The 24,605-nt window shown below is 38.7% G+C and overlaps 1 protein-coding gene across 1 annotated transcript; it reads left to right on the top strand.

Moving 5' to 3' along the window:
- Positions 1–1,241: 1,241 nt before the first annotated feature.
- On the top strand, positions 1,242–23,905 carry BEND6 (BEN domain containing 6; the record flags this gene model as incomplete). The annotated part of the gene is made up of 5 exons (XM_079712352.1): positions 1,242–1,361; positions 7,101–7,278; positions 20,437–20,657; positions 22,195–22,387; positions 23,778–23,905. The coding sequence occupies 5 exons, from the start codon at positions 1,242–1,244 to the stop codon at positions 23,903–23,905; spliced, it is 840 nt and encodes a 279-aa protein (XP_079568478.1).
- Positions 23,906–24,605: the final 700 nt, after the last annotated feature.

Below are 24,605 nucleotides of genomic sequence, written 5' to 3'. Positions count from 1 at the left end.
GCAACTAAGACCCGGCACAGGCAGATAAATAAATATTAAAAAAAAAAAAATGCTATGACCAAAAGTGTTGAATCATCCATACACAGCAAAAGCTAGATTTGATCATTTCAAAACTATTAAACCTAAAAACTATCATCTGTTTTATCAGGTTTTGAAAAAATGATTCTACCTGAAAATTTTAATGAAATGCATTGTTGCCTTTGAGATTTTTTTGCATTCTTTATGGTGCTACTCTTAAGTTTACACCAAAGAAGATCTTCCATCTCAAAACTTAAGAGTTTTCAGAAAAAAACAGAACAAATTTCTAGGCCATTCTTATTGATCTCCCTTGGAATATTTTTGGTCCTGATGAGATCTGCTATTATTATTTTTAAAGATTTATTTATTATTTTCATTTATTTATTTATTTTATTATTATTTTATTTATCCTTGGCTGCGTCGGCTCTTAGTTGCGGCACACAGGATCTTCAATGAGGCCTGCAGGATCTCTGTTGAGGTGTGTGGGCTCTTCGTTGAGGCACATGGGCTTCTCTCTAGTTGTGGCAAGCAGGTTTTCTCTTCTCTAGTTGTGGTGCACAGGCTCCAGGGCTCGTGGGCTCTATAGTTTGTGGCACACAGGCTCTCTAGTTGAGGTGCGTGAGCTCAGTAGTTGTGGTGCGCGGGCCTAGTTGCCCCACGGCATGTGGGATCTTAGTTCCCTGACCAGGGATCGAACTTGCATCCCCTGCATTGGAAGGCGGATTCTTTACCACTGGACCACCAGGGAAGTCCCTAGATCTGCTATTATTAATGTCTTTTTCCTAAAGTTATATAACTTCAGTCCTCAAATCATTTGCATAATTTTACAAGGTTTCTACTTTGCTTTTTAGACTCCTCATAACTGATTGACAAGAAAAAACTTGAAAAGATGGAAAAAATTTATACTATTTGATTTTATAAATGACAACTTCCTGTATCCCATGTTCTGGAAACATGATATCCTCATGATTTTGAACCAAGTGAAAGTGTGTCCTAAATTAGCCAGTGGGAGAAAGAATGACAGGAAGTATTGAGTAAAATAATTTACTTGAGCTGCTAGTCCCTTTATGAAACATACAGTTGTAAACATATTATGGATCCTTTTGTTTGTTTTTCATTTTAAGGAAAAACATTAACTTTTGGACTACATCCAGAGTAGCATCATCTCATGGGCATTCCCTCCTCCTACAATTTCAGAAAACCTTTGGTAACTAACTGAGAAAATGCAGAAGATCTTGCAAACAGAGGAAATTACCAATACCCAAGCTCTTAGAAAAGGAAAGAGGAAAAGGACGGAGACGATGGACTCAGAGAATGCGAACAGTGACCTGGATAAAGGGCAGGTTGGTGTGCTGCTGTTGTGGTTGTATTTTCTTCCCTTGCTCTGCCATAATTCCATAATTCCTTTCACAATTTATTAGTGCATTTCCCCCTCTTGTATTAATAGATTCTTCCCTTTAATTCTTTATTCAACTGAAGGAATAAAATTTCATGTTCTCTTTTTAATGTTAAACAAGTTGAATTAGAAACATATTCACAAGCCATTTTACCAGCTTCTATTGAAGTGTGGCCAACTATACATTGTTCAAACTTTCCTTGATCTCCTGGGACATTAAAGATCAGCAAACTGTCAGAAAATATTTTTTTCCTCCCAAAACCACTGGAGAAATTGGAGCACCTCTTCTAAAATTTATTGCTTTTTTTTTTTTTTTGACTCCAGTTTGCAGCCCATCCTCATCACAGGTTTGGCCAGGGCCCCTTTCTTATTTGTATTTATTCATTTATTCCTTTTTGATCTGAATTCCCCACTCCCATTCTCCTCTTACACTTTGGACAAACTATCCACCTGTTTATCCTTTATTTTTTATTTGTGTGTCTTTGTAATACATGGAGTGCTTATGTGCATGTATTTTCATTTAATTTTTAAAATACATACTGTACATTCTCATGGTTTAGAATATATTTTACTCTCCAGGGATAGTGTCTGGAGGCACTGAGACGGTCCAGCATCTGGCATGCCACACATCCTAGGCTGCCCCACAACACAGCCTCTGACAAAACGAGGCTGTCCCGAACCCCTGGCAATAGAATTCTTTATTCTTAAACCCAGAAGGTTGGGAAAGCACCAAAATCTGCGTGTGGAATGTGCCCAGGCCGACTTTGAGAAGTTGTTGCTGTGAGACCTAAAGTTCTTATGAGGTTTCCTAAAACGAAACGACATGTCAACCGGGCCTATGGTGGGTCCATGTCTGCTAAGCATGTCTGTGACCGGTCGCATATGCTTTCCTATGGAGGGGCAGAAAATCCTTGTGGAAGTGTTGAAGGCACAAGCACAGAGTCAGAAAGCTAAATTTAAAATGAAGCTTTTTTGAGTAATAAAAAAATCAAAAGCCTAAAAATTATATATCTGTGTGTGAAAAGTCTCCCATACAGCTGCCCCACTCACCCTGTTCCTGCCTCCTGGCCCCCTACCACATGTAACCACTTTATGGCTTTCTTGTTTATCCTCCCAGTGTTTCTTTGTTCAAATAAAGCAAATATGAATAGAGATATTCTTATCCCCTCTTTTGCACAAAAAGTAACTTACTAGATAGGCTGCTTTGTACTTTGCTTTTTTACTTAACGTATTCTGACAATCTTTCCATTAGTATATAAAGAACTTTCTCTTTTGTACATCATCACCCACTGTCCCCTAGCATGGATATGGCTTGTTTCCATATCCATGCTTTGTCTGTTTACAAATCACGCTGCACTGTACAACCTTATGGCTCCATCATTTCACACATCATTTAGTAGTACATTGGTATCATAATATATAGCTCAATCTGTTTGGTTTTTCAATCAGCACTGTTTTTAACATCTATATTGCTATTATATACGATACGTTGCATCTAACAAAGCATAGCATCATTTTACTTGTCCTTTCCTCCAATGATGAAAACCTAGATTTCCTCCAGCATCTTGGTACTACAAACAATGACAAAATAAATGTCCGCATACATGTCCATTTAAGAAACAGCGTGAGAATGTCTCTGGAATAAACACTTAGAAGGGTGAGTAATGGCTTTCATATGACAATGAAATTGCTTTCCAGAATGTCCACATCAGTCCACATGCCCAGCAGCAGTGCATAAGGGGTTCCATGTTGTGCTTCCCTGCCAACACTTAGCATTTATGTCCTTATTTCATATATTTGGCAATTGATGGGAGAAAATGATATCTTGTTTCAATTTGCTGGTGCAGGTTTTGGGTGGTGGGGGGTTGTCCAGTGGTTCCTTGAGGGCAAAATAGTCGCCTGCTCTAGCAGGCCAGTAGTATGGTTTCTTTTGCAATTTGTGTTTCTCAAAAACTTAATAGCTTTCCAAACTATTTCTTTCTGTTTGGTTTCATTGCAAGTAACTGCAGCCAGAGATCTTATTTGGTCATACATAAGCCTGAAACCTCTCCTCTATTATTACGGCTGCTCAGCCTCTTTTCTCTCCAACTTTTGGCAGTGACTTAATTGCCATATGAAACAAAAAGCTTGAAGATAATGCACTGAAGCTGAGGCTTACCATTGGGATGGATTTCAGTGTCTGGCAGAGAACACTTAAAGAGAAGCTCTTGAGAAAGCCTTGAGTTCACAGGCTTTTTTTCTTATCTCTTACAATTTAGATGTAGATGCCATTCATTTTTTTCAAACCTTGGAGATTTAACATGACTGGACTCAGTTTAAATTGCATGCTACATTCTAAATGTAGACGGAAGGAGAAAGCCTTCCATTTCTGCAAACTAGCTAGCACTGACAAGAAGTCACTGATACACACAGACATTCTTTTTCCAGTCTCAATAAGCACATGGTGTGCCTTCCAAGGCATTGCGGGTGACAGTTTTACCAAATGTGTCATCACCAAGGTCTAACAAGAGTCAACAACCTTCCAGCATGTTATACCTTTGCTCTTTTTGACCATAACCTGAGCTCTAAGTAATTCAAACATATGTCAAGTTTTGGGTATCCGGCTTCTAGGTACCAAAATCTGCATTAGTTAAGATGCATGTTGCAAAGGCTGTAACAAAGACCCAAATATCACAGTGGCATATAAAGATGGAAGTTTATTTCCCTTTCATGGAATAGCAAGAGCAGTCCTGGTTGCTGTAGCAGTGCCAAAATGTTGAGGATCCGTCTTATCTTGTTCATTTACCTTCCTGAACACACAGCCTCTGTCCCTGGGTCAAGGTGACTACTCCAGCTCCCACCTGCATGCCTTCCTCTCTGCCAACAAAAATAGAATTCAGGCAGGAGAAGGCCAGCCCATTCCTCCTAAGGTCATGACCCAGTAGTGGTACACATTGTTTCTACTCCTATTTGACTGGCAGAAGCTTAGTCACATAGCCACACTGAGCTGTCCGCGAGTCTGGGAAATGTAATCTAGCTGACACCTACCTGCTGAGCTAAAAACCTATTACTGTAGAAGAATGGGAGAACAAATACCTGGTGATAGCCAGCGGTCTCTACCACTGTCCTTTTCTCTATTGAGTTTTTATAGTTTCTGTTGGGTTTCTTAGTCTGTTCTGGTGGGTTCCTGTTCTATTCTTATTGATTGGCACATATACCATATCTACTGTAGAAATTAGTTTCATGTGGTTTTAGATTTTGCAAATATCTTATCCCAATCTATTGTCTATTAACTTTGTCTTCCAATAATGCTTATAAATGGATTTATGCTTGATTTCATTTCTCTCTTGTGGGAAATTGCTGCAAGAACTAGACCATATATTCTATTTTTTCCCAATTACTCTGCATAGAACTATGATCTCAGTAGGCATCCTTCAGTTTTTTTAATAAATATTTCATTTCTTTTTAAGCAAATGCATCAGTTTTTTTATTAAAGATTTATATATCTAGCATGAGTACTTTAGCTACTTGCCAACATAGGACAAGAGTAATTTTCATTACCATTATATATATTATATATGTCATACACACGTGGAATAATGAAATATGTATACATACATAGATTGGTATACCTATAAAATAAGAAGTGAGGTTGAATGTATACATTGCTGATCATACAAAAATATAATTGTATTTTCTATAACTGATCTCATCTGGCTTTCAATTCTCCATCCCTGGTAGATAAGAAAAGGGGGAGAAAAAAAAAAAGCTTGAACTTGCCCATTGACAGTGAATTACAGAGTGTTCTTTTTTTTTTAATTTTAATTTTATTTTTGGCTGTGTTGGGTCTTTGTTGCTGCGCACGGGCTTATCTCTGGTTGCTGGGAGAGGGAGCTACTCTTCGTTGCGGCGCGCGGGCTTCTCATGGCGGTGGCTCCTCTTGTTGCAGAGCACAGGCTAGGCGCACGGGCTTCAGTAGTTGTCGCTCGCGGACTCTAGAACGCAGGCTCGGTAGTTGTGGCGCAGGGACTTAGTTGCTCTGCGGCATGTGGGATCTTCCCAAACCAGGGCTTGAATCCGTGTGTCCTGCATTGGCAGGAGGATTCTTAACCACTGTGCCACCAGGGAAGCCCAGTTAGAGTGTTCTGGTGTTTAAAATCCCTTTGAGGTATTGGTATAGTTTCAGTCACTTCAGGGTTTAAGTCTCAATGGAGACTAGCTTCTCACTCTCCTCCACTTCTTGTTTTTTTCCTGGGAAGTGTTTCAAGTTTTGAGGAGTCTTACATATCATCCAGCCTCTGGGGAGGGACAGCTGGTCTTCTGCCCAGGCTCTAAGTTTTCTGCCTGTTTCCTTAGTGTCCAGTACTGTCACTGCTGAGGCACAGCATTCCTTCCAGCTCCCGGGGGGTTCTGTTGGCACCATCTGCTGATGTTTGCTGTGCTGGGACCCGCTGCCAACTTCTGTAAGGTTCTGGCACCCTGTAGCCTCTCTGTTCACCAGTTCCCCCAGCACTTACCCAGTTCCTTACCAGGACACAGGGATCCTCCGGATTCTCCAGCTGCTTTGCATGAGTTCTGGGGAGTCTGGACACTGTCTCTGGTCCATTTGTCCAGACACCAATTTTGTCCATTTCTGATCCGTGGCCCAGAAGGTGCCGTGTTGCCCTGATGTTGCTGGACATGGGGCCCCTTTAGGGCATTTATGATGTGCTGAGAAGCACGGAGCCGGCCCTGCTGCCCTGGGACTGCCCCTCATTCATCTGGATGTTTCTATCACCTACCCTGACCCCTGTGATCCACCTCACTTCCCCACAAAGGTCGGGGCAGGAAGAGCAGACACTGGAATCTGACTTTCTGTCCTTCCTGTTCCGAATTCCTCCTGCTCCTCAGCCTGGCCCCAGGAGGTCTCTTCGCTTCCTGTTCAGCAGAAACTTTCTTGATCTCTCTCTATTTTCAAAATTTTTATTGGAATATAGTTGATTCACAATGTTGTGTTCTGGTGTACATGTGCCTTTATCTCTTCTACTCTAAAGTTTATTTTTATAAACATCATACTCCAGGCTTCTAGATTTGGATCTTTATAAATTTCATTCTGTGCTCCAATTTTCCAGATTTGGATTAATATAAATATAAAGGCCAGCTTAGTAATTGGAGAAAATTCTTTTCTGCCTCAACAAAGCCTGGGTTTTACGACTCAAATGCATATGTTTTCGGACTATTGTCCTGCTGTCCTTAAAAATATTTTTTAAACTAAAAGGTAGACATCAGTGCTTTGTTCTGGGTAAATCTTTCTTCTTTCTCTGATGGAATAAACCCCCAAATTAGCCTTATGGCATAGTCTCAACAGAGAGGCTGTGGATGAGGTGTCGGGAGAGAAATGGAGGACGTAGATGAGTTACAAAGATCTGAATGGTGGTCTGGTTGATTCGACTCTGTTATACTATTTTTCTACTTTGTGTTTTTCGTGAAGTTAGGCCGAAAGTCAGAATCCTGATTATTGTTTTGAAAGAGATGTGTGCGTGAAACTTTGATGTCCTCTTTTATTCTGAGTTCCCCTGGATAGTGGAGGACCAAGCTGAGGCTAGATCACTCGCCTCCTGGAAGAGCAGGAGCCTGTAGGTCTAATTAAGTCCCAGCAGCATCCGGAACACAGGATAAACCACGAGAGCTCCCTTGATGCTTTTGTTGTGCCTGCCTTGTATTTTAGAGAGACCCATATTCGGGAAATGCCTTTCTGCCTGGTGAGAGCTCCAGTGAGGATGAAGAGCCTCTAGCAGAATTGTCGAAGGAGGAACTGTGCACAAAAATAAGAGGCCTGAAACAAAAACTAACAAACATCCGGAAAGAAAACAGCCGCCTTCGACAGTCTTTGGTCATGCTTCAAGGTAAACTTAGAGAAAATTGACAATTTTAGATGAATGGAAAAATACTTGATGAGGGAAGGTATTGAAATCAGCAGTCAAGAATGAAAAAATCAGTACCTTAGAGAAAAAAAAATCAAAAACCACATTTTAAGAAAATCTATGATTGCATAATTTAATATGGATGCACTCTATTGAAGCCCCTAGTTTATTGATTAAAAAATTTTAGATTATTCCTACAAAATACCAAATGTCATATTCATTTAATACTGTCCAACAAATATTTATTGAGTGTTTAATATAGGCTTAGAGAGAAAAGATCAGTAAGACAACAGATATGTCAAGGTGTTCATGATGTACTTATCTCATTCTCCTCTGCTAAGGAAAGCACTAGAAAATGGGGCCTGTTGTGATCTCTTATAGACTCACTGGGATTAAAGATTCCATATATTAAGTTTCAGGTTTGGGGTTGGGAGCAATGGTCTGGAAAATAATCACATTCCATTGAAGACATAAAGGGGAAAGACAGGCCCAAGAAAATTAAAAACAACCTGGAATAATGCCTTTTTCCAGAATCCTATATTGTGTTTAAGTGTTTATTTTTTTAAAATTATGTTTTCCATTTGCAGTTAGGCATCATGCACTATTTTGTACAGCTGAATATTTGGCAATATATCCTATGTGGGGCAGCATTCTGTTATAAAACAGTAAATACACAGAGTATTTAAAAAATAAATCCCTCTGGCTTCTGTGTACAAAATGAGTACAAGGGGCACAGAAAGGAGAGTGGGGGAGAACCACTTTTGAAAGGTATTACAGTCATTGGACTAACAGGATGGCAGCCTTGCCTAGGTCAATGGCTGTGGAAATAAAGAAGACAATTCCACAATATTTGGGGAGGCAGAAATGGTAGGAGACAGAACATTGTGGTGAGCTAGATTGACAGAGTAATGGCTCAGACGAGTTCCTACAAATATTGATTAAATTGAAGGCTTCCTAGTTTTAAGTAGAAACAGGCAGACATGAATGGAAATAAGATGTTTATTCCACCAACAAGCCATTCTCTCCTTATTTTTTATGCTTTAAATATGGCATCTTTATAACTGATGGTTTTTCCTGGTGAGGTTTTTGCAATTTTCGAAGAACAGATTGTTCTTATTTTTATATCATCTGTTCCAGAACGTAGAGTAAGATGAAAAGCTAGTTGATAAAGTTGGCATACATTGCTGGTTCAAGTATTGATCTTGAAGTCTCCGACTTTGGTTTGAATCCCAACCCTGCTTACTAGCTGTAAGCCTTGGCCCTGTCACTGTCCTGCCCTCAGCCCCAGCTTCACTTTCCTCATCTACACAGTGGAGCCAATCTCTCATGTCCCTCTTGCCAAGATGATTAAATTAGATAATTAGAAGAAATGCTTTACCAGGGCCTGATACGTGATAGGTGCTCAGTAATCATCGTTCTTGTTTCTGTCTCTGTTTTTATTAACACCAGAACTTGACACATGGACCCCCCCCAAAAGAAAATTAGATCAATTTTTTTCATAAATTTAGATGAGAAAATTCTAAATGCAAGAGGAGCAAATCACTTTCAATAGTATATGAAGGGGACTTCTCTGACAGTCCAGTGGTTAAGACTCCATGCTTCCAGTTAAGGGGATGAGGGTTCCATCCCTGGTCGGGAACTAAGATCCCACATGCCACGTGGCACGGACAAAAAATAAAATTAAAAAATAGTATATGAAAAGAATCATCACTATGAACAGTTTCTCTCTGTCCCTCACTCTGGAGTTGCTGTTTCATTTTCTCCTCTCTCTGCCAGCTTCCCACACTTTCCATATCCTCGCTCTCAGCTGATGCCTTTGCTTCACGGAGAACTTGGAGGATGTGAATAGACTGTCAGCTCCCTGCACCTGTGCTTGTATTAACTTCCACGTCCTCTCCTGTCACCCATGAGTGGCCTGTCCTCTTGTCCAGCCAAAGGCAGTATATCCATCTGTGCATCCTCTTTCTGCTAATCAAGGACAGAGCTCCAGAGAGCCTCCCCTGCTCTCTCTAATGAATCATCCCATTAGCATCAGACATACAATTATTTCTCCCATTAAAAAAAACAAACAAACCAGAAAAACCCCACCTTTCTCAGGCCATTTGCTTCTCTGCCTTTCACCCTGTTTCTCTCCTTCCCTTTGTAGGAAAACTCCTTACATGTTGACTCTATACACTGTTTTCAATTTTCCCCCTTTTATTCCCTTTGGATCCCAATTCAATTAGGTCCTTGTCATTCCATTGTAATGTCTCTTCTCATGATTGCCAATGACCTCCATGTATTAGTTTCCTAGGGCTGCAGTGGTAAAGTATCACAAACTGGGTGGCTTAAACAGCAGAATTCTAAAATCAAGGTGTCAGCAGGGCCACGCTTCCTCTGATGGCGCTGGGGAAGGCCTCTCTCCTAGCTTCTGGTTGATCCTTGGCCTGAGGCAGCATTAAGACCAGTCTTCATGTGATGACCTCACTGTGTGCTTGTCTGTCTCTGTGTCCAGACTTCCCCCTTTTTATAAGGATGTCAGTCATTTTGGATTAAGGCCCACTCTAATGACCTCATTTTAACTTGATTACATCTATAAAGGCCCTATTTCCAAATAAGGTCACATTCTAAGGTCCTGAGGGTTAGACTTCAACATCTCTTTTTGGGGGGACACAATTTAACCCATAACATTTCATATTGCTAACCCCGAAGGTAATTTCTCAAGGGTCATATTAAGTGCCCTCTTACATCTGACACCTTGGCTACCTCTCCTTCCTTGGCTTCTAGGGCACCACATTCCTCCTCCACTGCTGAGCTTTCCGTCTCAGTTTATATGGCTGCCTCATTTCATCATCTTACCCTCTAAATATTTGATGATGCCCCAGGCTCAGTCCTTGGGCTTCTTTCTTTTCTATCTGCTTTCACTCCATAGGGGATCATATCCAATTCTATGGTGTTAAATCCATCAATAACTGTGACTTATCTCCAGTCTGGACTTATCCCTTTAGTTCCAGACTCATGGGCTAACTGTGTATTGACAAGACTGGCGGGCATCTCAGACAAACCCCCCCCAACCCGACCACATTCCCACCCTTCCCCTGCCACCTGCTCCTCTCTTTCTTCCTCGTCTCGGTTAATGCTAACTTCATTGTTCCAGTTTCTCAACTCAAAAACCACGATGCTGTCTTGTATTTCTGTATTTCTTTTACACCCTACACTCAGTCCATTGGCAAATCCTACTGGCTTCACCTTCAAAATATCTCTGGAATACAGTTCTTTGTACCACCCCCACTACAGCCACTCTGGTCCAAACCACCAGCATCTCTCACCCAGGTGATCATGGTGGCTTCCTCACTGGTGTTGCCACTTCTGCTCATGCTGCTGTGCAGTCCACTATCAACACAGCAGCAAGAACATCCTGCTAAATGTAGGCCAGCTCACGTCACTCCTCTCTGCAGACACTTCCAGTGCATGTCTACCTCACATGGGGTAAAACTGAAGTCAGTTTTATGATCTTTGAGTCCTTACGTGATCCGGCCACCTCCCCTCCACATACCTTTCTGGCCTTGTTTTCTACTCTCTCCCCATCGTTCTCTGTGATCCAGCCACACCGGACCACTTGCTTTCCCTCCAAAGACATCAGACGTGACCTGATGTCGGCATCTCTGTACTGGCTGTTCCTTTGGCCTGGGATGTTCTTTCCCCAAATATCCACATAGTTTGCACCCTACATACTTCAAATCTTCACTGTAAATTCATCTTTGCCCTGACCTCCTCCCTCCATCTAAACTTTCAACCTCTCTCTCCCTGCAACGTTTTTTTATCCCTTCCCGTTTCGTTTCCTCTTTGGCACTTAAAAGTCTACATACCCTATTCTGTATTTCATATTGTCTGCCCCTCTGCATGCACACACACTAGAATGTACCCTTAGAAACCAAAGTAAAGTTGGCTATTGGTTAGACTTCAAGCAACAGGAAGAGTCAGGAACTGCCAACTGCCACTGCAGTATTCATGCATGCATTTCTTCTTTCAGTCAATACTTACAAGGTCCTCTATATGTCAGGCACTGCTCTGAGTACCTAGGAAAACCCGGTGAACAAAACAAAGATCGCCACTCTCACAGAGCTCACATTCCAGTGAGGCGAGCAGTCAAAATCATGAAAAATAACAATTAAGTAAAATTAAGTAAATTATACAATATGTTAGCTAGTGATAAATGCTATGGAAAAAATAGGAGAGGTAAAGGAGGATGGGGATTTGAGAGAGAGGGGGTGTTTTACAGTTTAAAATAACATGGTCATAGTAGGTCTCCTTGTGAAGCTACAGTTGGGAACTAGGAAGATGTCAGAAAGTTGAAATTTAATGTATAATCCAAATAAGAAAGGGGTCTGAGAGAAGAGTGCAGAGTGGTTAGTTAGCCTTTGCTCAGCAATAGTCCTCTTTGAACTAAGAATCAGAGCTGTTTATCTGTCTATAAAGCTTGCTAACTAAGAAAAATAGCAGAATGTATATGCCATTCTAGACATTCAGAATGACAGACGTGTGTGTGCTCTATGTGCATGTGTTAAACATTTGAAACATATCTTGTGGACCACAACTGGCCAGCACAATAAGATATAAAAGGAAAAAAGTGGCATGTCTATTGTACAAAAGGGTATTAAATTATCACTATTTGTAAAGAATGAATGTATACCCAGGGAAAACAATGCCTCAGCCGAAAACTCCACTCTATTAACTAATGAGTAAAGAAGGAAAAATCAATTAAGTTTTGCCCAGGTTCATTTAAATATAGCAGAAAGCTGTCAAAGTTTCAGAAATAGCCAAAGTAAAACCAGTGAATCACTGAAGTAGTAATTAGTAAAAGTTTATTGTGTGCACATCAAAAAGATACCACCAAAAGCAAAAAGGCTTATCTAAGCCATAACAGTGTGAAATTTCAGAACACCAGGAAGGGAAAATCTTCAGAGAGAAGGAGCATGTTACCCGCTAAGGAGTGGGAGTCAGATGACATTGGACTTTTCACCAGCAACACTGGAAGCTCTAAGATAATTGAGCAATGCATTTAAAATTCTAAAGGGAAATGATTTAAACCTAGACTTCTATACCCAGTGAAACCATCAACCAAGTGTGAGGGCAGAATAATAATATTTTCATACTTATGAAGTCTCAATGTACTTCCTGTGCTTTCTTTTTCAAAAGCTAAGGGAGGGTGTGCTCCTTCAAAATGAGAGTGAATCTAGAAAGTCAATCAGAAAACAGGTAGTCCAGTACAGGACATAGCCACAGAATAATAGTGAGGGGACACTCCAGGGTGACAGGTCCACAGTAGCCTGGAAGCAGCTGGTCTAGAGGTGGACTGGTACAGGGGTTACAGGAGAGAGATCACTGAGAAAAACAAGAAATTGATAGATGACATGATGTCATGTACCAAACATACTGCAAGGAGATTTTACACCTCTGGTAGGAAGTTTTGAGATGTTTAAGTCAGAGAAACAGTTAAATAATAATAATAAGCAAGCTTTTAAAAATGAGATCATTTTAACTCTAGGAAAAAAGTCATGTTTTAAAGGAAAGGAATTGAGAATTACATCACTATAATAATGTAAGCACAGTATTTATTGAACTAGCAGTTGTGTTAAAACTATCCTGGGATGATGGAGAGAAGAGTGTGTATGTGTTTGCACATGTGGGTACCACGTGTGTGTGTTTCTGTGTGGCCGGGGGAGGAGTTGAAAGAGGGCTGCCTTGTCATGTTACGTAGTTGAAAGTCAATAAATAATTATACGAATCTGAAAAAATAAAAGAATAATTGTATATGCTTATTATTACTTAAGACTATGGAGGTAACTACCAGAGAAACAGGTAAGTGGATCAGAAGTTCTCCCTCTAGGAGTAGTAGGTAATCCAGGGTGGTGAGCGGTAGGGCAGAGAACTGCTATTTTTCATTATAAGCCTTATTGTATTTAAAAAATAATAAATGCCTGGTACATAATAGGTGCCCCAAATCTAATAGCTACCATTTTTTTTTAAAAATCAGTAATTTCCTTATAGATCAGAAATTGCTGATTTTAATCCTAAAAAAAAAATAAAAAAGAATCTACACATTAATTACAAATAACTATAAAATATCTACTAGTTACCCTAACAAGAAATGTGTAGGATCTATGATGAAAAATTAAAAAGTCAGCGGAGAAATAGACAAATCTAAATAGAGAGACATCAAATTCATAGATGAGAAGATGCCAATTCATCTCAAAATAACTCACAGTTTGACTAGAATCCCAATCAAATGCCCATAATTGTTTTGTTTTGATTTTTATTTTTGTGGTAATTTGACAATAATTATATTAAAGTTAACCTGAAAGAATAAATAGGCAAAATCAATTAAGAACATTCTGAAAAAGAATCTGAGGGCATAACTGTCAACATGAAATCATATAAAGTTCTGATAATTAAAAGCAACTTACTAGGATAAGAGCCAGCAGGTCGATGGAACAGAACACACATCCCTGGATAATACCTCCCGTACAGGGAAGAAATGTCCCGGAGCCACTGTGGCACAGAGGGTTTACAGGGGCCAAGCCACTTGGGTTCAAATCCTGGCTCTGCCACCTACTAGCTGTGTAACTGAGTGTGAGATGAATGGAAATGATAAAAGTACTTCCCTGGGTGACATGTAAAGTCTTCAGAGCAGAACCTGGTAAGGTGACTGCCATACAGTGTCTGCTTATCACTGTAGGATGACCAGTGCAGTCACACTGGGCCCTGCTCCTAGGAAGGCCCCACATACTGGTTAAAAATACTGTTATCATATTAAAATTCTGAAGAAGCTTTGAACAAGGAGTCCTGCATTTTCCATTTGCAATGGGCCTGACAATTTACATAGCGAGTCCTGCAAGCCATTTAGGACAAGGATGAATTATTCAACAAATGGTGCTGGGAAAACTGATATTCCAATGTGGCGGGGAGGGGCAGGTTTAAGTTAGGTTCTCATTTCACACCATGTGGCATACTAAAAACATAACTGTACAGTTTAAATTAAAACTCCATGTTCTGAATTTGCATGAGTACTGGTTTCCACACAGGATGAATTTTTATCTTTAAAAATTAATAGTATGTATATTCTAATACTGTTCACCAAAGAGGCCTAGAAACAAGAACCCAATAGCAAAGAGCACTCCCAGCACTTGGGTGTGGCCTTGAAATACCGTTCCCCACTAAAGGGAGCTGGGGTTCCCTGGAGAAACGGCTGATTCCAGAACTTGCACAGGAAATGGACAAGATTTGTCAGGAGCCTCAAACAGGAAATATAGATGAAAATCTTGTCCTACCAGAAAGCAAGGAGGTCAGCAAAGACCGTGTGGATGTGTCAACTGGAAGAGGTTCCCACTGGCTAAAGATCATTATTATTGGAGCATCAATAATAATGATCAGGGCAACTGGTTATCATGTATATTTACATGTATGACTTCATTCAAAAGAGAAAAAACTTAATGGTCATCTGAAAGAACCAACTCATTATTTTGAAAACTGGCAAATACAGACTGAAAAATCAAGCATTTATCCTGCCATTATTATATGAAATGAACCTCAGGGTAGCCAAATAGTTGATGAGAGAAAGTTTCCTTTGGTAGAATTCTAGCTAAATGAAGAATTAGGATATCACCATTTTGCAACCCCTGATGAATCTAGGCAGTGATCATCAGTGACCGCTAATATCGCAACAAAAGGTAACCATGCATTCAATGCCACCTGCTGGAAGTTAAAACACTGATCAAGCCTTTAGATCTAACTACAGGGAAGAATATGTTAAACACCCCCTTAGGGGTGCAATCAGCAAAATCCGGACTGTGGGAAACCCTGCAGGACAAAGGACCCAGTTTCTTCAACTAATAAATTGCAAGGAAAAAACAAGGAGATGAAAAGGAAACCTACAGTTTGTAAAAGAGACAGCAACTAATTGTAATGTATGGACTTTATTTGGATTCTGATTCAAACAAGCTAAAAACAAGAACAAAAACAACGAGACAATCAGAGAAATTTGAACACTTGCTAATTTGGTTTTTTTAAAAAATGATATTCAAGAACTATTGCTAAGTATTTCTGGCTGTGACAGTGGTGTTATGGTTATATATATATATATATATATATATATATATATACATATAACCATATATTATATATATATATATATTTAAATTTCTTACCTTTGGAGATATACATGGAAATATTTACAGATAAAATGAAATGATGCCTGTGATTTGCTTGAAGTAATTTTGGAGGTGGGGAGAAAGTGGGTGGGGATACAGGTGGAACAAGATTGGCCATGAGTTGGAAACTAGGGCATGGGGTACATGGGAGTTTACTATTTTGTGTGTGTGTTTAAATTTTTACATTAAAAGTTAGAAAAAATTATATCCAGGGAGGAAAAAAACTTACTTGTGAAAAGATGTTTAAACTGTATGAAATATATGAGTGAATATTTAAGTGATCTGAATGACTTGCTAAGCATAAAGTAAATGAATGAACTAAGGAAATGAACTAAGGAAAAGACTGCTACTTTTTTTTAACATCTTTATTGGAGTATAATTGCTTTACAATGGTGTGTTAGTTTCCGCTTTATATCAAAGTGAATCAGCTATACATATACATATATCCCCGTATCTCTCCCCTCTTGCATCTCCCTCCCTCCCACCCTCCCTATCCCAACCCTCTAGGTAGTCACAAGGCACCGAGCTGATGTCCCTGTGCTACGCAGCTGCTTCCCACTAGTTATCGGTTTTACATTTGGTAGTGTATATATGTTCATGCCACTCTCTCACTTTGTCCCAGCTTACCCTTCCCCCTCCCCGTGTCCTCAAGTCCATTCTCTAGTAGGTCTGTGTCTTTTTTCCCATCCTGCCCCTAGGTTATTCATGATCAGGTTTTTTTTTTTAGATTTCATATATATGTGTTAGCATACGGTATTTGTTTTTCTCTTTCTGACTAACTTCACTCTGTATGACAGACTTTAGGTCCATCCACCTCACTACAAATAACTCAATTTTGTTTCTTCTTATGGCTGAGTAATATTCCATTGTATATATGTGCCACATCTTCTTTATCCATTCATCTGTCGATGGACACTTAGGTTGCTTCCATAAGACTGCTACTTTTAATTAAGTAAAAACTAAAAATATGTGTGTGCTTTTAAAAAAAATTTATTTTATTTATTTATTTTATACAGCAGGTTGTTATTAGTTATCTATTTTGTACATGTGTGCATTTAAAACATACTAAAATTAAAATACTCTAAGAAAAATAATTGCAACTTATGACAAATTAGAGGTTAAAGTGCTTAAGATATAAGGGAATTAATAATAATAGCTAATACATTGTGTTTATAATGCACTAGGCATTCCTATAAGCACTTTACAAAAACCATCTAAGCTATCATAAAATAAAAAAAGTACTAACATTCTTTGGTCTAATAGGTATCTCATAGAATAAGTTCAAATAATCAATAAACAAATAAATATGTATTCAACTTCACAATAATCAAATAATTGCAATAATTTAAATAATTGTACTAAAATTTTAACCTATCAAAATAGTGAATATTTTTGTTAATTATGAACACCTCTTGCTGATGGTGCAGTGATGTGGCTGACTTCTTACCTTGCTAGTGGGCATTTAAGTTGGAAGACCCTTTTTGGAGAGCCATTCAGTGACACTAACTGAGTCTTGGAAACATTTATACCTCTGAGCCTATTGTTTCGCTTTCAGGAATTTATAGCATTGACACGATAAGAGATGCATATAAAGATGTGTGTGGTAGGTGGTTCATAAGAGTTTTGTCCGTAATCAAGAAAAATTGGAAGCAACCTAAATTCCAAAAAGAAAAAAAGAAGCATTTGAATAAATTAGAGGACATCAATACCTTGAGATATTAGGGAATCCTTAAAGTCGTGTGTTCAAGTGGAAAATAACCGATCAGCAGGTGAATGGATACTTTAATTGTGGAGCATCCATGTAATTAAATATCAGTCAGCAACAAAAAAGAATATATATATATATATATATATATATATATACCTGAATCACTTTGCTATACACCTGAAACACTGTAAATCAACTATACTTCAATAAAAAATAAAAATAATATTCATCCTCCTGAAAAAAGAATGACTAACTGACACAACAACATGAATGAATCTCAAAACATTATGCAGAAAAACAACAACAAAAAAGTCAGACCAAAACACGGAGAATATACTGTTTGTATCCATTTACATGGAATCCTAGAACAGTTAAAACGTGTCTCTGACTAAAGAAGTCACATTAATGGTTGCCCCTGAGGTGAGTCCAGGGATTGATTTGGAAGGAACATGAGGCAAATTTCTGGGTGGGCAGAAATGTTCTATATCTCGAACATATTAGTGTGAGCTAATTGGGTATATTCTTTTGTCAAACTCATCCCCCTCTACCTACTTAAATTCTGCTCAGACTTCACATAAGATCTTGACTTTGATTCTAAGCAAATTAGACCTCAAAAGATCATATTTTCCAAGATTTAATAAAATAGGTAAAATATTCAGTTTATGGCCTTAATTGGAAAAAAGAACCATGATACAATGCTATGCATATAGCATTGTCCTAATTATGTAAAAGAAAATATAGATAGAGATATACAAAGATAGAAATGGCAAGAAGGATATACTCCAATGAACATGTATAACTTTCATTATTAGAAAAAACAGTGAATATTCTCTAAACCCCACTTTAATGCAGAATTCCCTTTTTCTCTTTACATTCCAGCTTCAGTTCCTCAAATACAGAACTTGTGTTTCCTATGCTTCTGATGACCTCCTCATTCCCTCTGGCTATTTAATTCCTGCTCAGCCTTCAGGTTTCAGATCAATCTTGAGCTCCTAAGAGAAGCCCTCTGTGGCCCTTCCCTCTCTAGGCTGTTTGCCTCTTCTCTGTGACCTTAACAACTGTGATTTTTCATTTCTTTGCATGCACCTTGAGTTAGCCAAACCACAAGGTTAAGGGCACAGCCCTCTAGATTGCCAAGTCTTCTAAGACTTCTGATACTGACTGCAAGTTTAGGGGTTTTCCAAAACCACCCTCAGGTCCAGTAATTTGCCAGAGAAATTTAATTCACCAAAACCTATTTTATTCATGTTTACATTTATTACAGGGAAAGAATACAAATTAGAACCAGGCAAAGTTGGAAGAGGCACATAGGGCAGAGTCTGGTTAGTTTCCAAGTGAGGAACTTCTGTCCTCAGGATACATTACCTACTAGTCTTTATATGTTACAACAAAATGCACAGAGGATTGTCCACCCAGGAAGCTCTCTGAGCTGGGGTGTCCAAAGTTTTTACTGAGGGTTCATTACATGAGCATGATTGAGTCACTGATTGATTGCCCACGTGGTCTTTCTGGCTTTCTGGCTATGGCCAGCTTCTACCCTAAGATTATTGGGTGTGACTGTCCCCACCCTGAGAAACTCCTTAGCATAAACATAAATCAGGTGTGTTCTAAGGGGATCACCATGAATAACAAAGACACTCCTGCTATCGCTCGGGAAATTCAAGGGTTGAGAGGTTACTTCCCAGGAACTGGGGGGTGGTGGGTGGCGGTTAGGACAGGTGGCCAGACCTTCTTTGAGCGGGCCAAATTCTTACACACAGCATGGGTAGGTAAACAATACTCTCTACCCCCTCCCAGTTCCAAGAGTCTAGGATCACATCTGGTTTTGCTCCCAGTCTCATCCCTGGCACCTAACAGAGTGGTGGGCAAATGTTGAGAGTTGGCATGACATAGAAGTTTATAGCATGGAATTGGCAGAGTCCGAATTTGAATGTTGGCTCTTCTTTTCACTGAGTTGACCCTGATGGGTTATTTAACCTCTTGTTGCCTAACTGTCCTCATCTGTAAATTGCGGGTAATGATAATACCTATCTCAGAGAGTTGCAATGAGGAGTAAACAAGTGAACATCAGTAAAGTTCCCAGAATAGTGCCTGGCACAGAGTAGAAGCTAGATAAATGTCTAATATTATTAAGTGCTCAATAAATAATTGCTGATTGAACAACTGTCTGGCACATGAGAGGTGCTTAGCAAATATTACTTGAAAAAAATATAAAATAAGGTTTTCTTCTTTAGCAGATTTTTAAATTTTTCTATTAACATAGTACTAAATGTATTGATTTGGACATGTCATCAATATGTCTGATTTTCAGGTCTCCAATCAGCAATTATTCCAAAGATTATATAGCTCAATAATATGCTTAGAAAAGTACAAAAAAGTTTCAGACTCTTTTCGCCTCTCCAGCAGGCATTACTCCCAACCATAGAGTGAGGAGTTGAATTAGACAGGGTTCAAGGTGTCTTCCAACTCCAACAAAATGTTATTTGTCCTTAGGAAACAAACTAGATATAACAAGAGAAGACCATTTAACATGGAGGCATGAAAGCTTTGAATGTGTAAGTTTCCATTTAAAAAAAGGAACAAAGAGAACATTCAGTTGATTACCAAAATCCATCTTTAATATGTGAACACATAGATTTGAACTGTGGCCATGAATTTTTACTAATTTGATGGCCTTTGACTCCCTGGCAAATCACGCACTAAGGCCATAGAAAATTTATTTCAATCTGTGAAAAACAGTTTATTTTATCTTGTCACTTAAACTGGCCTGATGGAAGGTGATAAAATCAGTAATGTCTCCTTAAACACCTTCAAATAATATCATTAGCAATTAGAAAAAGAATCAAGTCTTAAAAACATTATGTTAGGGCTTCCCTGGTGGCGCAGTGGTTGAGAGTCCGCCTGCCGATGCAGGGGACACGGGTTCGTGCCCCGGTCCGGGAAGATCCCACATGCCGCAGAGTGGCTGGGCCCGTGAGCCATGGCTGCTGAGCCTAAGCTTCTGGAGCCTGTGCTCCGCAACGGAAGAGGCCGCAACAGTGAGAGGCCCGCGTACCGGAAAAAAAAAAAAAAAAAAAAAGTAAATATGTTCCAACCATTCTTCTTACCATGTTTATTTTCCAAAGATAGCAAGTGTTAACAGTTTGTTCTACATACTTCTATGCATATACACATCATAGAAAATATGTATCTATGCTGCTATGACAAGTATTTGTAAAGTACTACTTTTTCTTGCCATTTTAGTTTTACCACAGGCCGTCACCCAGTTTGAAGAATTGGTTGGTATGGCGGAGGCCCTGCTCAAGGGTGGAGGAACCCTGTCCACGTCTGCGTCCACCCTCTGGAGAGCAACAAATAACTCCTCACCAGATTCATTTGCCTCCACATGTAGTAATTCTAATTCTAATTCCAGTTCACCAATTTCCTTGAAAGCTGAGGAAGAGCATCACGCGGATGAGAAACAGGTCAGCTGGAAGACCATCCCATCTTTCTCTGGGATACAGTTACATACAAAATTAAAATTACTGTACAACATAATCACTGCCTTATCAGATCACTTTATGTAACTTTAGGTCAATCATAATATTCTGACTACATAAAACAGTGTTTTTGCAATAAATCTAATATTTGTGAAATGAATATCCAGTTCAGAAAATTAAAGTCAAATGGTGGACAATGATGAAGTTATTAAACTAGGAAATTCTTAAACCAGTGACAGAAGGACAACTATGCATTAAAGGTTATAAAACTGTATCATTAAGACAAGGTGAATTTTAGGCTGTACATGCTGGCAGAACACAATTCTTCTACTTTCCCGACTTCTCTTAATCAAGAAATAGAAGCTAAAAATACAAGTTTTGTTAGAATTGGCCTGGGAAATTATGCTTTCAAGAGCAATAATTAAATGCTCACTATCTAACATTCAGAATATTTGAATCTTAGTGTACCGGTTTCCTTTGCTGTGTAACAGATTCCCACAAACTTAGTGATTTATAATAATACAAACTTACCACCTCAGAGTTCTGTAGGTCAGAAATGCGGTAAAATCAAGGTGTTGGCAGGTACTCTCCTTTTTTGGAGGCTCTGGAGAAGAATCTGTTTCCTGTCCATGGGGGTTGTTGTAGAACTCAGTTTCTTATGGTTCTAGAGCCGAGTTCCCTGTTTTCTGTTTTCTGTTTTCTTGTCGACTATAAACTGAAGGCCATTCCCACTTCTAGAGGCAGCCCCCTTCACTGGTTCATAGTCCAGTTCCATCATCTTCAAAGCCAGTCAGGGCAGACAAAGCCCTCTCACTCTTCTATTCTCTCCTCCTTCCTCTGTGTCTTCTTTCTGCTTCCCTCTTCTGCAGTTAAGGGCTCATGTGAGTGCTCAATAAATGTTAGCCATTTTCATTATTATTATTAACATTTATGGTGTGCTTACTACGTACCAGATACTGTGTGTATATATTTATAAACATAAAGTTATATGTGTATGTAAATATACATATTCGTACCTGCAATAAAGTACACAAATTTTAAGTGTTAAAAAAAAAAAAAGGCTCACATGATTGGACTGGACCCACCTGGATAACTCAGCATACTCTCCCCATCTCAAGGTACTTTAATGACACGTACAAAGTTGATTTTCCCATATAAGGTAACATATTCAAAGGTTACAGGGATAACGATGTGAATATTGTCAGTGGGCCATTATTATGCTACCACACTTAGTAGGAAATGTTAAGTATGGATTAATCCTTAAAGCACCAAATCCAGATTACATGACAAGAATTTGTATACACTCTAGAACAAATACCTCATAAATGTTGGGAATTATCTCAAAGTTAACATCTAACTCTAACCCCTGAAATGTACAATATATATTAAAAGTATCATACATCACCTTAAAGACTTTGGTTTTGTTTTCTGCTCTGTATTCATTCAATGAGTAATATATTTCTTCAGATATTCCTTTCCTTTCCTTTTTCAGTTATTTCAATTATTATTTTTAATTTTTTAGTTCAAGATTGAAAAATGGCAGATTGCCCGTTGCAACAAGAGCAAGCCTCAGAAGTTTATTAATGATTTAATGCAAGTGCTCTACACAAATGAATACATGGCCACACACAGCCTGACGGGGGCAAAATCCTCTACTTCAAGGGACAAGGCAGTGAAACCAGCTATGAATCAGAATGAAGTTCAAGAAATCATAGGTGATAATGTGTTTGTATTATATTGGCACATGAATCCGAAATTATTTTACCATTCAACTTTAAGTTGTTCTTTCATTATCTTTTTTTTTTCTTCAAGTTTATTTTTCTATGAGAGAAAAATCTGAGGATAGCCTAAACCTCTTATGATATATGTGGAATTTTGTAGAAAAACTTTACATTAAAAAGGGTTATTAAGGGCTTCCCTGGTGGCGCAGTGGTTGAGAGTCCGCCTGCTGATGCAGGGGACACGGGTTCGTGCCCCGGTCCGGGAAGATCCCACATGCCGCAGAGCGGCTGGGCCCGTGAGCCATGGCCACTGAGCCTGTGCGTCTGGAGCCTGTGCTCTGCAATGGGAGAGGCCACAGCAGTGAGAGGCCCGCGTACCGCAAAAAAAAAAAAAAATGGTTATTAAAATAAAAATGAATTTTATATTACTGAAAAGTTTGGATTCATAAAATTCATAGCTTTAGAAAAGTAAATTTTCAAAATCCTTTCCAACAAAATTTTAGTAACAGTTTATTTTTCTTATCTTGGTTAGAAATATCCCTTATCTTTTATTCAGAAAAAAACAGAGGTTAATTTAACCATCCTACTTATGGTTTTTAAGTTAATTAATCTCCTTAAATATGATAATTTAGGTTAGCAAGTAATTTTTTTGCAAATATCCAACAAATTTAAGGACTCACTGAATCACAGCTCTCTATATTTTAATAGTGCATCATTTCTTAGTTGGAAAAGAGTCAGAATCTGCTTGTTTCATCTGATGTTGGGAATGGATAAAAATAAATTCCCAGCATTTTGGATCAAGGGCACTTAGCATTCAGAGCAAGCAGCAAGGTTAAAGCTGAATGGTACCATAGGAAGACGTATATGTATGCTCTCAGTTTATGATATAGACTTTTGTTATCTCTTGCTTTGCTTTGAAAACTCTGCCTACAGATTCATCTATTTAAATATCTCATGAGTGTTGGGCTGCTTTTTCAAAATAGAGACAAAATTATAATGTGAATTGCTTGGTGTTTTATTTCAGTTCATACCTTAAGATGCAAAGGCCTGATAAAGTGGTTTTTTAAAATTAATTAATTTATTTTTATTCAAGTATAGTTGATGTATAGTATTACATAAGTTACAGGTGTACAATATAGTATTTCACAATTTTTAATGTTTATGTTCCATTTATACTTATAAAATATTGGCTATATTGCCAGTTGTACAATATATCCTTATAACTTATTTTATACATAGTAGTTTGTACCTCTTACCCCCACTACCCAGTATTGCCCCTCCCCCATCCCTCTCCCCACTGGCAGTCACTGGTTTGTTCTCTGCATCTGTGAGTCTACATCCTTCTGACAAAGTGTTTTTCTGTGTTTTGTTGTTGTTTTTACAGGAATCACAAAACAATTATTTCCCAACACAGATGATGTTTCAATTAGGAGAATGATAGGGCAAAAGCTAAACAATTGTACCAAGAAGCCAAATTTGAGCAAAAATCTGAACTCTCAGGATATTAAGTAGATCCTTTTGGTAAGTCTTGTAAATCTTCACAATCCTTTCAATGTAGCAAGAAGACACAATACTTGTATCTATGGAATAGCATTTCCCAAACACTCTACTAGAGGAGACTAGAGGCCTGTGAGATGCTAATGAGTATTCCTGGGGGTGAAGGTAGGGACGGGGATGGGGATTTAAACTTGGGAAATGCTGAGTCAGTTACACGGATTCTCCTTTCCTAGAGCCTCTCAAATATTTTGATGCCTTTTAAATATGCCCAAGTGCACCAGAAATCTCTAAGAAGGGCATATAGTGTAGAGTGTTTTCCAAATGTGTTTCACTATGTAACTTTTCTTTTTCTTCACACAACACATGTTATCTTGTGGGTAAGGGTAGAAAGCAGCCAAAGGAGGGACACGTGGCAATTTAGGAAGTGCTTCTCTAGAATAAGGGAGATACAGACCTTTAGGAGGTCTCTGAGGTACATTAGTGCACTCTACCATCCCCATCCTGCTTCTCAATGTCTTTAAATCTTTAAGTCAGTTGTTATAGTTTGTATTTGTTTGATAAGGATTTTTACCAATATGTTTGTATTAAAATACTAAAAGGAAGAAATATTTGTTTTCAGCGAGTTCTAAAGGAAATACACTTTATGGTCAGGCCCTGCCCTAGGCAAGCCTGTGATGAGGAACTTTGTGTTTGCTTTAGCAACTCAAAGTCCTGG

This window comes from Hyperoodon ampullatus, assembly GCF_949752795.1.
Source record: "Hyperoodon ampullatus genome assembly, chromosome: 10".
Lineage (NCBI taxonomy): Eukaryota > Metazoa > Chordata > Mammalia > Artiodactyla > Ziphiidae > Hyperoodon > Hyperoodon ampullatus.
Note: the sequence above shows the minus strand (reverse complement) of the source record. Positions and strands in the feature narration are given on the sequence as shown.